At 40.5% G+C, this 12,504-nt stretch overlaps 1 protein-coding gene across 1 annotated transcript in view; it reads left to right on the forward strand.

Annotated features, from left to right (window-relative positions):
• The first annotated feature begins 209 nt into the window (after positions 1-209).
• The window catches only part of LOC134528623 (bestrophin-4-like), a 273,946-nt gene continuing 261,651 nt past the window's right edge, over positions 210-12,504 (forward strand). Inside the window, exon 1 of the mRNA XM_063362374.1 lies at positions 210-411. Within this exon, the coding sequence (XP_063218444.1) occupies positions 341-411 (71 nt within the window). The 5' untranslated portion in view covers positions 210-340. The remainder of the gene's footprint in view (positions 412-12,504) is intronic.

The following is a 12,504-nucleotide window of genomic DNA, read 5'->3' on the forward strand; positions in this document are numbered from 1 at the left end:
CCAAAAAAAAAACCGAAGATGCACGATCGGTCGTTTGGCTCTCTCGTCTGTGAAAAGAAGGCTTCCCGTTTACCTCGGCGCTGGCTGGAGCGAGGCAAGGTCGCCGAGGTGTTTCCGCGCTCCGCCGCCAGGGCGCCGCGCGCGCGCTTGTTAGTTCCTCTGGTCGGCGCAGGAGCGCGCGGCGGCGCTGTCGTCGCCCGAGACGCCCTCACAGCCGCTAGCCTGCCAGTCGCTGCGCGCTGGGTGCTGTGTCTGGACATTGTTGGTGCTAAACCGTGCAGTATTTCCCCATGTGTTTGTAAAGTTGTTGGTTCTTTGTTGTCATCGCTAGTGTCTCGCCATGACCATCACGTACTCCGCCGAAGTAGCTAACAGCAGCCCCTTGGGATGTTTTTGGAAGATTTTATGCAGGTGAGTGTCGGAGATGTCAATTTGAAACGTAAAATATTTGTGTAATGGAACTGCATATTTATGGTGGTACTACTACTCAATCACTCTTTAAGTGCCATTATCTTCCTGGCCCTTCTTTGAATCTTAAAATCAAGGAATGAAAATTCATTTGTAAAAAATATAAACAGCACAGTTACCTATGTAAATAAAAACTTGAAGAAAAAAAACTGCTGGCCGTGAAATTAAAACTCGGGTCTCTAATGCTTTGCGTCCGATTACGTAAGTTCATACGAGGTATCAGATTAATTATTTCATGTAGGAAAAAAAATTCGGAGGTTGTTTTATTGTAATGGTAGTCGGGGGAGTTTGTCATGTCGAAAAGTAACGCATTGTTGAAATTACCGTGATCAGAGCCACAGTTCCGCAGTCTGTTTGCATTTTGGGCGAGTTCCCCGTCCGCGCGCAAGACAAAAGTTCCACGTATTCAAGTGGAGGTTATGTACGTCATTCCAAGGCCGAATTTTTTTTTCCTCCAGCTGCTGCCTGCTGGAGTGTATCCTTGCAGACGGCCGAGTCCAAACAGCTGTCTGGGTTTCGCGGTTCGGCTGACTGCTCAGAACAGTAACTTTCTCCACGTCGGTTATCGCAATACATGAGCAAAGCTTGCAGCGATTCATTCGAGCATCGCTGATTGTTACCAGCTCCAGAACTACGGCTGTGGATATAACTACTTGGAGTTAAATCACACATTTAAATTAAAATCTCAGTTATAAGTCCTTTTTGAAAGGCTTTATTGCAGAGACTTAAATCTGTATCCGAATATATAGGTATGCGTCCAAAGTACAAACATCCCTACATCCCTTAGAAAAATGCTGTTATAGTGTAAAGGATTACATTGCTAATGGCTGGATAGTATCCGAATACTTTCACTGTTAGCACCACCTGTTATAGTTGCTCGTACTAATATTCACATAGCCATTTCGAGTTGTGATATTTACTGATATTCAGCAAAAAATTAATAACAACTACCAATTTAAAACATTTAATGTAGCTTTGATGTTATAAATGTTAGCAATTAAAATGAAAAGTTTGTTATGAATTTCAAAATATTAAAAATACTTAAAATGAGCATTAAATACCTCTATAAGTTTAAGTTCGCCTTTAGGAAATTATTTTTAACGTTGTTATTTGTCTCTGTTAAGAGTTATTTCTTACACTTACCTAGGAACGTTTTAGTCAAATCTTGTGCCAACAAAAACTGAAGTATTGTGTACAAACCAAATAAAACACGATTCCGAAGGTATATGACGTAGGCTGGATGGAGTGTCGCATCCCTATAAATCTCGATTTAGTGAACGCATGTAGGGATGCACCGACATCCCTTGTGAGCATTCTGAACAATGCAAAGATGGCCGCGTCCACTACGATGCATGTTTAGTGGATTTCTTAGCCGAGGGATCCATTAGGCTGGTATTCGGATGCAGCTTTTGTTTAGACCTATTAATATCGCAATCATCCTTAGGTCGTATAGTGGTATCAAACTATTAGGTTATCACCAAGGTCTGTGACTACTGTGTAAGAATTCACTTCGTTTTTTTGTATCAAATTTTTGTCCGTATTTATGCTACATGAAACCTGATGTTTGTAAAATAGTCAGGCGAATAATAATATATTTTTTTTCAGACTGATAACATTTTCTGAGTTTACACAGCCGGACAATGCATACAAATAGCTTTTATAGTTTAATTTTTTTATAAAATATTTCTTCATAAAGTTATGAAATGGGCAAAAACCAAGAATTTCGAATTGACGGTCGAAGCCCAGGGACGGCTCCAGGAAAAATTCTCGGGAGCGGCTGTCGTAAAGAGAAGGCACGCAGTTGCAAAACTAGACATTGCATAAGTAAATGACAGGCCTTGTAATATTTACAAATCTATGGTATCAAATACCGAACTTTTTATACTTTCATTCAATTTTCACGAAAGAAAAGTTTAATACATGAATTTGAATATTTGAGTTAACGTTAAGTATACTCTACAAACTACAAAATAAAATAATAAAACAAAATTTCTGGGCTGGAGAGGGGATGTCGCCCCTATACCCCCCCCCCTCCCCCCTGGGTTCACTCCTCTTGAGCCGCGCTTTATCAAGTCCAGCCCTTACGGGCGCCGTCTGGACGCTAAAAGAAAAACACTGTAGACGTTTTCCTCTCTCATTTGAAAAGTACTTGAGATTTGTAATATTTGTTTACACGGGAAAAGAATAAAAGGTACATTCAACATCGGTCAGGTGGCTTTACGTTGCACTTGTGCCCGCATTTACATTTTTCTGACTTAGTGATTGTATGAGATACATATGATGTATTTTGAGCGGCAGGTGCCACTGTTTTTTTTTATTTAACACACATTGATTACATCGCTGATTGTCAGTGAAACCAGCCTTCATGCTGGAGACCTTCCCCACACATGTGACGTATTATAGCCTCCAATCAACTTCTTGTTCCCGCGCTTTTTTAATTAAGAATTGATTAATGGCGCAGCTGACCTTATTGGTCGGGGCCCAGTGAAATGGTGGAGGCAGGGGCTTACACAGGATAAAGAGGGGTACGTGAGGTTATGGGCGGAAATATCCCCCCTTCCTGGAAATCCTTATATGTATATATATATAAAATTCCCACCAACAAAATGAAAGGATTTGAAAGCAAATAGCGGGCAAAGTGAGGTAAATTTCCGTACCACGTATCCAAGTTTATACCTTGTACACCTTGTTCCTGACATTAGAACAAGGTCAGAAGGTTCTGGACTAACAAAAACTTGCGATATTACAATGTGTTATGATTTTAAAATGTATACGAAAGAAAAACGAAACGACATAAATTTGTTTGTTTTATTATATTCAATTTGTTGTTCATGTCCAGGATCTTCCAATGCTCTAAATTAAAACAGCAAGTAAGCATCATGTACCTACTATAAAATCAATCTACACAAGTTCATGCCATCAGGAGCAAGGGATAAATACATATTTATGGTCTCAACTTTGGTACTTTCATTAAACTTTTCCTAAAAGACATATTTAACCCACGAACTGAATTATTGTCAAGAACTGATAAGTAAACAAATAATTAGTATTGGGACTCGAGAAAGGGCTATCGTCCCTGCCCCCCCCCCCCCCCAAATGCCCCAGTTGGGAAGGACCCACGACCCCAGAGACAGGCGTCAGATACACCGACCCTTACACCTCCTTAAGGGGGTGCCTCCCATTTCAGGTCAAGATTTTATTGTTACAGTAATCACAGATAAACTTGTAGACTTTTTTAATTGTTTAACTTTCAGGAAATAAAAATATATACAGCGCATACTTTTTGCATAATTAGCTGCCAAATTAACGTTTTTGGGTTGTACAAATGAGAATTAATTGAGTTTATTGCAGAACTTAAACATTTTAGGTTTAACTGCAATGTCACTGGCTACTTAAAGAAATGGTTTGAATTTCTTTCAGAAAATATTAATTAATTTTACCTGGCATTTCAAAATTCTCAAATGTTTTACGATTTTGACAGCCAAGAAACATGAAATGGGTTTTTATGATAGAAATTTGAACCATTTCTTGAAGTAGCCAGTGGCATTGCAGTTAATCCTAAAAAGTTTCAGTTCTGCAATAAATGAAATTCTCCTTATTTGTACAACCCAAAAACGTTAAAAATGTAACTTTGGCAGCTAATTATGCAAAACGTATGCGCTGTATATATTTTTCATTTCGTGAAAGTTAAACAGTTGAAAAAGTCTAAAAGTTGATCAGTGATTAATATAAATATAAAATCATGACCTGACATGGGAGGCACCCCCTTAAAGGGAGGGGCATAGACAACATGAAAGTAATGACTAAAAAAAATACGTTTACAGTTCAATAGTTGGAAATTTGTTCTAGTCTGAAGGAAATTTGAAAATAAGTAAAGCAATTATTATTTTAATATCATAGTAAAATAGTTTGAACTGTCCCCCTTCCCCCATATTTTTTCCTGATGCCGGAAAAACTGTTATAATTGTTAAAATGTAACTATCAGAGATTTATACTTTCGTTGGTTTAAAAACCTTCAAATTAAACAAAAAGAGTTTTAGTAATCTTCCGTCTACTTCAAGAGTATATTTATTACCTGCAATTTTATAGCTACTTTTATCTTTGGGAGAAGTTGGCCTCCCTGGACCACCCCTCTCTGACCACGCGAACTGCTGCGAACACTACTCGCTCACATTGGTGATGTTCCAAAATGGCGGCTGTCGTCTCGACCTTGGAAGCGACTCCGCCAGTGTCCCCGCCGTAATTATTGTCATTTTTCTGCACGCTGATTATCTGCGTCCTTGGAGGTTAATCGCGTGTGTTTTGTCATAATTGCCCCCCCCCCCTCCGGACCTGCTTTCCAACGAGGTCGTCCTCTGTGACGGGGCTGCAGATAGGCGACCCGGGTGTGGTCGCGGGTTCCACGCCGACCTCTGGGTCCGCGCTCGCTGGTGCTTCTGGCGCGGTGTCGCCTCTGGACTGGCGCGCAGTCTTCTCCCAGTGCACAGGGCAACTGCGACACCTGAGCGGTGACAATAATGAAGTAGCTTGGCTTCTGGGTTGTAGCCGCGTCCTTGGCGAATAATTCACCAGACGTTTCGGGTCGACATTGCAAGTCGCCATCATCAGGGAGTTACCTACGAAACATCGGTGAATTATTCGCCAAGGACACAGGCTACAACCCAGAAGCCAAGCTACTTCAGACAATGGCCGTGAAAACCTGCGAACATCGGTAACAACAATACTATACGGGCGGGGAAATTAACATGAAGGTTGACGCAAGTAAGTGCTCTCAAGAATCTGCACCGGTGTACTCTGAACACACGCCTCTAAAAACACAGTTTTAAGAACTTGATTTCGGAAAAACCAAACTACTTACCGGCCCTCAGCGAACTCTTTAAGATGCTTTTCGTGGACATATCTCACTCGGATCTCTGGAGCAGTTTCCAAGTCGCGTGGTTTTCCTGAAGCCCTGCGCACCTCGAGAGCTTCAGGAAACCCTGAAGTCCCCGCCCACCCGGGCACACGTAGTGCTCATAGCTTCAGGAGAAACAACACACACGGCTTGAGGACTGCTCCAGGCATCCCAGTCGGATCTGTTTATGAAAAACACGTGAAGAATGCGCTGAGTGCGGATGGGTAGTTCTGATTCATTTTTTTCTTTCAGTTTTTAAACTGTATTTTTAGAAGCGAGAAAATGGCTAAAACGCGTGTTTTAATACTAATTTTAAGTCATGAAAAGGCCCGGTAGAGATTCTTAAAAACTCTCAACGGTTTTGCCCCGTATAATGTTACGGTCACCGCTCATATCCACGAAGAGAAGACTGCGCGCCAGTCCAGAGGCGACACCGCGCTAGAAGCACCAGCGAGCGTCGCGCTTATCACCCCTTCCTCAATAACTCAGGATACACCCCTGACCAGGCGGGCCCTTTAATGTAAAAAGTTATAAAACCCCACAGTTGAAAAATAAAACTTATGACTGTAAATGTTACATTGGTCATAACTGCAAACAAAATATGCGCATATCGCATTTATAGTAAGGTAACTCTATAAACAATAGATTTGTAATTTTCGTCCTACCAGGATAGGCCTAAGCATTGAATATATTTGAAACTCAGCCCACCCCAGGGAGTCAAAAATAATCAACAAGATAACCTGAGTAGTTAAGGCCAGCTGCTCAGCTAAATATTAAATCACCTCCCCCCCCCCCCTCTTCCTAAACCGAGGACTGCTGGACAACACACGAGTTTAACGTAAAAAATAAATTCATTTCCCTCGAAATTAAATTAAATTTAACTCTGGCCATTTGTTGTCACCAAGTTTCGCAGCGAATTTTCAAAGTCAGTTATTTCGCAATCCCCCGTCAAAACTTGTTATTTAGCTACAGGCACAAGACAGGAGGTTAGCGGCCTGGGACTCCTTCACGGGCCTAGAGGTTAAAAATTCTAATACGGTTTTGAGGTAGTTGGTTAATTTACCGCCGCAATCGCCACCATCTCTAGGGCATCGACTTGTGGTGGTCCCTAGCGGACAAGTGTCCAACTCTTCAAACACCCCTTCCCCCTCCTGTTGAACGACCTTGAGCTGCAGTGAATGATGGATGAGGGGTGCGGGGAATGACAGCGGGCGACAGTGCTGCGCTCTAACGTATAAATAACAACTAAGACGATACAGGGCGTTACGGCAGCGCACTGCAGCGGTGAAGTTCCCAAGCTGCTCATTATACGCTTCTGAAAAACGTAGAGTAAATCCTATCCACTCGCGACTTCTATACAGTATATATATTCAAAGGCCCCAGGGAACTCATTCTCCCCCTCCCCCCTCCGTCCCCTTTAGCGACGGCCCTGTGCTGAAGCGCGCAGACTGCGGGGCTAGGCACAGTGGCGCGCGTGTGTCCTTGTGCCCTTGTTGAGTCCCGTCTGCAAGACTCCGCACGTGTGCGCGGTCCCTGCCATCCTGAAACCAGTGACGTCACATTGCCGCACGGGAAACTGCCCCGTCCCGTCCGATGTCCGAATCTACTGATTTCTAAAGTAGGCAACTCACCAGAGCGCAGTAAACATTGAGCTCGATTTTTTGTTTGTTTATTGTTTAAATACATTGTAAGCGAGTACGCAGCTAAGTTTTGAATATTCACCTAACGTGTGAAAGTTTTGAGAGTTCAGTAATATGCATTCTGTAAGGCAAAACTAAATGCTAGTAAATGAATTCTAAACACGCCGCAAACATGGATCCGTATTTAGTCATTTGAAAAGCGTCGGTCGCAAACGGACAGCACTGATCAGTATTTTGTCTCTGTCTTCATGGTTTCCTACCACACAGTCCTTTATTTTCTGATTACTTTATTTTTTTAACGGGAACCGGAAACAGCAGATATCAGGAGTGTTCATGTTCTATGCTACTAAAGGATACCGATTGGGGCAAAAGGTTCAAAGTTAACCAATGTATTCAATGGTTCAGGGAGATTCGGACCATCGCCCACACCATCCATGACGTCAGAGGGTCACGTGGACCAATCAGCGATCAGTAGAGACCTGTAAAATTCACGGATTCATTTCGCGATAGGATAGAGTCAAAATACTTTTGACATTATTTTGCTTCAGTGATGGGGCCACAGTTTATCTGAAGGACTCTGGGCCAATGAAAAATCTTTAACAGAAGAATTAGCGAATCACGATCATTCCAGTCAACAGGTGTTACGAGTCGGTAACCAATCAGCAGATGTAATTTTTGCGAGTGCATAGACCATAGAGGATCATGGAGTCTATCCTTTAGGGATTTGAAATCGCGAATTTTACAGGTCTCTAGCGATCAGTGTATGTGGGACACAATTTGGGACAAATGCAATTGTAGACGGCAACTCTGTGCCCTGGTTGACACGTGACTGAGCTTGTGGCGGGCACATGGTCCATCCCTCCCGGGACTAGTGAAGGTGGCGAGGTCGCGAGATGTCGCAACACCAGCAAGAGAAGCCGCGTCGCCTGTGACTACTCTTGTAGTCCCACATGTCAGTGTGTTAGTGTCAGTGATAATGTGATATCTTCAATACACATATTACAATTTTGAATTCATACTTTATGAAAATATAACACGATAAAAACGCGCACATCATTCAATGAAATTCTCACAGGATGGAAATAAAGCAGAATAAATTTTAATAAAATTTATATAAATTTATATATATTATACTTTACTGATTGATATTGAATAATGGTCCGTATAATTAGAAACATTTATTTATTATGAATATTAGTGAAATAAATTGTGTTTATAAACATTTTCAAGTGTCTTTCTATAAGTGAGGTTATGTACCCGCATTATTTGCATTGTAATTATGAATGATTGCATTATGATTAAAAAATAATAAATTTATAATTTATAATAATCATTCAGCATATTCATTTATATTCATTACTAATTATAATTCATCTAGATTATTTTGCTAAATTTAATATTAAATGTTATACACGTGTTTGTATTAATACCAAATAGTGATTTATTATTAAATTTTACCAACCATAATTTTAATATCACTCCTGTCCTTTTATTATTTTATTTCAATTAATTATTTGCTTGCAAATCTAAAGTTATTTTTTTTTTTTATCACGTCAAGTAAGTATAACTTAAAACGCGCATACATAAGAACACGCACCCATAATTTTTTTAAATATTCCCCCTCCCCTCTTCCTTTTGGTAAACAAAATTCCTGTATTCACCACTGACTTGCTTGCGTCGCAGCGTCGGGACAACCCCGCGTGGATTGTTGTTTCGGGCCTCGCATATGTACACACATAGTGTTTAAACCCGACACCATAGATAGCGCTACCATAGCTAGCTAGTTATTTTGTATAAGTATTCATGGAGAGCTTTAATGCTTACAATTAAATAATAATTGAAAAGTTTTTGATAGAATTAATTGTATGAATTAAATAATACATTCTAGTAACAACCATAAATGATCATTGTTTGTCAAATGTGTTTTTTTATGGTAATGTGTTACCACCTGATCGCTTTTAATGTAACCGATGAAATTGAAATTAGCAGGTATAATTATAAAATTAGAGAAAGAAAAAAAATCCCTTCAGATTTTGAATTGTGTCGAGCACCCTGGCAGTAAACAAGTCTTGAGGCGTTTGCTATTATTAATATTCCACTATGCGAGACCGATAATTACCTCCGTTCACGATTTAAAAAAATTTGGTTGTCTGTAAAGTCGGTTTATGGACGATAGTTTAACGTGACAACGTCATAACAAAACATTAATGAAATGATTACATACTTTTATGAATAAAATTGAATAATTTTTATTGAATTAGGCCCTATCAATATTTTGTATGGATACAAAGGAGTGAAATGAAATCTACACTTTAATTGATAAATTTACTTTTATTTGCACTCATTAATTCAAATATGTTTATTACTTTAACGAACAGATTATTTTAACTATAACGTTTATACATGTTTGATATTTAACTTCTTCCAATCTGTGTTATTCTGTTAAGGATAGGACGATGATAGGAAAAGTAGGAAACGAATGGGAGTGTTTCAAGTTTAATGTGCGTCGAAAAAGTCAAATCGATGGTTGTTCCAATGGAGTGGAAGAGAGATAGATGCGGCGCAAGCGTACAATGAGCGTAACGGGACAATGAATCATCCTTTTTCGTGCGTGCAGCCGGCGTTCATCGATTTATTAGACGTCACACGTCAAAAAAAACTCCGTCGATAATCGATTTTTTTCAATACATTCAGTCGTCACATATTTTCGATCACGTTATTTTATATGTAGATTCGAAGATGACAGTGTAGTCGGTGATTGTATGCGGGGTACAGATAAGTGACGTTTAGTTTTCCTCAGTCTTTCAGATGCATGGTCGCTGCTCGCTTCGGAGCGACCGTCTTGCAGGCTGATTGCGAACACGCGCGTGTGTTGCGATGACACAAGACACGGTGAACGTCGGAAGGCCGTGAATGCATTGCTCCGTGGCAAAATGGTCAGTGTGTGACGCGCACATCGAGTAGTATTCCGCGCTTCTGACGTCACTGGAAGTGTCGTGGGTCGCGAGGACTCAGATCAATCGCCTTAATGAAGCGACCCCAAGAAGCCATTGCTGACTATCAGGGATAAATTAGACCAAGCGACAAGGCAAACAAAAAAATCTAGCTTCCTTTAAGTACAAGCTGAAAAAACATCTTTGTAACAGCTGCTTACCAAAACCACTTCGCCGCTACCGTACTGCTTGAATCTGCGTGTGAATGTGCGAGTGACTGGTTTTAATGTAGTAGCACCTATTTTTTTCCTTCCGGTTTTGATACTATTTGCTGTATGTTTAATTACTTTTTTCTTTTTATGTATGTCTATGCTTGATTTTTAATTACTTTAAATTAGTTATGGTTGAATCTTTTGTAATAGTTAATATTTGAACATTAAGTTAAAATTTTAATTTGTTCTCTTAATATTTAGTCAACATCTTCTTATATCATGGTTAATTTTTAATATTCCACTATTTTATGTAATTGCAGAAAAGTGGTTAAGTGTAAGAAAAGGCGTACCGCCTTAACTTCGCCACCAATAAAGACGATAAATAAATAAATAAATAAATAATCGTCGCCAGCAGCGGACCCAGAGGCCGAGTGCCCGAACTGGGCATCGAACCAGCGAGGAGTCCCAGGCCGCTAACCTCCTGTCCTGTGCCTGTAAATAACAAGTTTTGACGGGGATTGTGAAATAACTGACTTTTGAAAAATTTCGCTGCGAAGCTCGGTGACTACAAATAATGGCCCGAGTTATAATTTAATTTAATTTCGAGGGAAATTAATTTTATTTATTTTTTACGTTAAACTCGTGTGTTTCTCCATCCCTCCTTGGTTTGGGCGTGGAGGAGGGAGGGGGGGGGGTGATGCAATATTTAGCTTAGTAGCTGACCTTAACTGCTCGGGTTATTTAGTTGATTTTTTTTCCGGGTCGTGAGGAAAGGCGCTCCTCGTGTTGGTTCGTGGGAAGCCTTCATTTCACAGACGAGAGAGCCACACCCGAAGTTCCCCGATGTTCATTCTCGCTTCCACCCCCCCCCCCCCTTCCCTTTTCTTTAATGTAGCTATCCTAACCAAATCAACCGTCCACATTGTTTTAAAGTATTTATAATGTAGCTAACCTAACATAATTGACCATTAGTATCCTTTTATCAACACCGCCATATTTATTTACAATGAATAAAAAAAAAACCGAAGATGCACGATCGGGCGTTTGGCTCTCTGGTCTGTGAAAAGAAGGGTTCCCGTTGGGTCGCACCGCGACTTGCGGTCCACAGAACGAGGAGGGCGTGGCCCCCAAATTCAATTACGGGCCCTGGACCCAGGATCTGAGGACCTCCATCCAACCCCCCAATTTTACAGCCACGTGCTACATTATAATTGCATGGTTATTTCGTACCTGCACTCTCATAAGAACGTTATTTAACCTGAAAATACAGGGTATATTTATGGTTACTATTATGTAAGTCCTAAACTAAGCTTTATTTATGAAATTATTTTACTTTAAAAAACCACAGCGAGTATGTATATTTATCTCTCACGCTGAGATCAGAATAAGCAGGGCTGGGCCCAGGGGTCCACCCTGCCCCACCCTTGTGGCCTTGTGGGGACGTGAAGGAGGGAGATAGAGAAGTGCGGCTATTACAGTGGAAAGTAAAACCATGTTTGGCGCGACGTGTATTCTATAGCATGTTAGTGGTTCATTAGTATACTCATGCACGTGGAAGATGCAGAACGGAGTTGTACTACCCTGATGCGCTGTGAACGTAACCCCTGTATTATATTTATTTCTTTACTCTGATATTTTGGAAGTGAGTCACCTTTTACGAAGAGTTGTGAGTTGAATGTTTATTACCCTTTCATGCGGAGTTGTTGTTGCCATTTTGTTAGAATATTTATTATTTAGAATACACTACTTAACCACTGCTCTCTTGGTTCCTTTTTTAAGTAGCTGCCTTCCACTTAGTCCCCAAATTGAGTGTGAGGAAAGGTCAAGCAGGGAGGTAGTTACAACTAAATGCAATAAAAAAAAACTAGGTATAGAGGCTCTAATACAAAGTTTTAAATTAATATAAGCTAGTAGTTTATTGACACAAGTTAATAATGTAAATTTGTCTACCTGATGACCAATTGATTTCAACTGTGTGAAAAACACTTAATGCTGATTTTGTAATGAAACAATTCGTGTTATATATAAATAAGTAGGAGATGCAAAAATTTCTGGTGTGCCACACCACAAAATATGTAGCCGTCAAGATCGAGTGTCTTAATTTTTACTGGTTTGTTTGCCTGATAATATAGCTTATGCATTGCTTGTCACAATCAATGTAGCCGTGTTGGAATATATTATGAAAGCTGCCATCTGGCGGGCGGGCCCGGAACTACTTCAAGAAACCAGGTGCCAGTCTCAGCAATTGGAGTTTCTCCCCCGTGGTGCAGTGGGAAGCCTTCATTTCACAGACGAGAGAGCCACACCCGAAGTTCCCCGAAGTTCATGCTCGCTTCGTTTTTTCTGTTCTATCTCAT

This window comes from Bacillus rossius, chromosome 1, assembly GCF_032445375.1.
Source record: "Bacillus rossius redtenbacheri isolate Brsri chromosome 1, Brsri_v3, whole genome shotgun sequence".
Taxonomy (NCBI): domain Eukaryota; kingdom Metazoa; phylum Arthropoda; class Insecta; order Phasmatodea; family Bacillidae; genus Bacillus; species Bacillus rossius.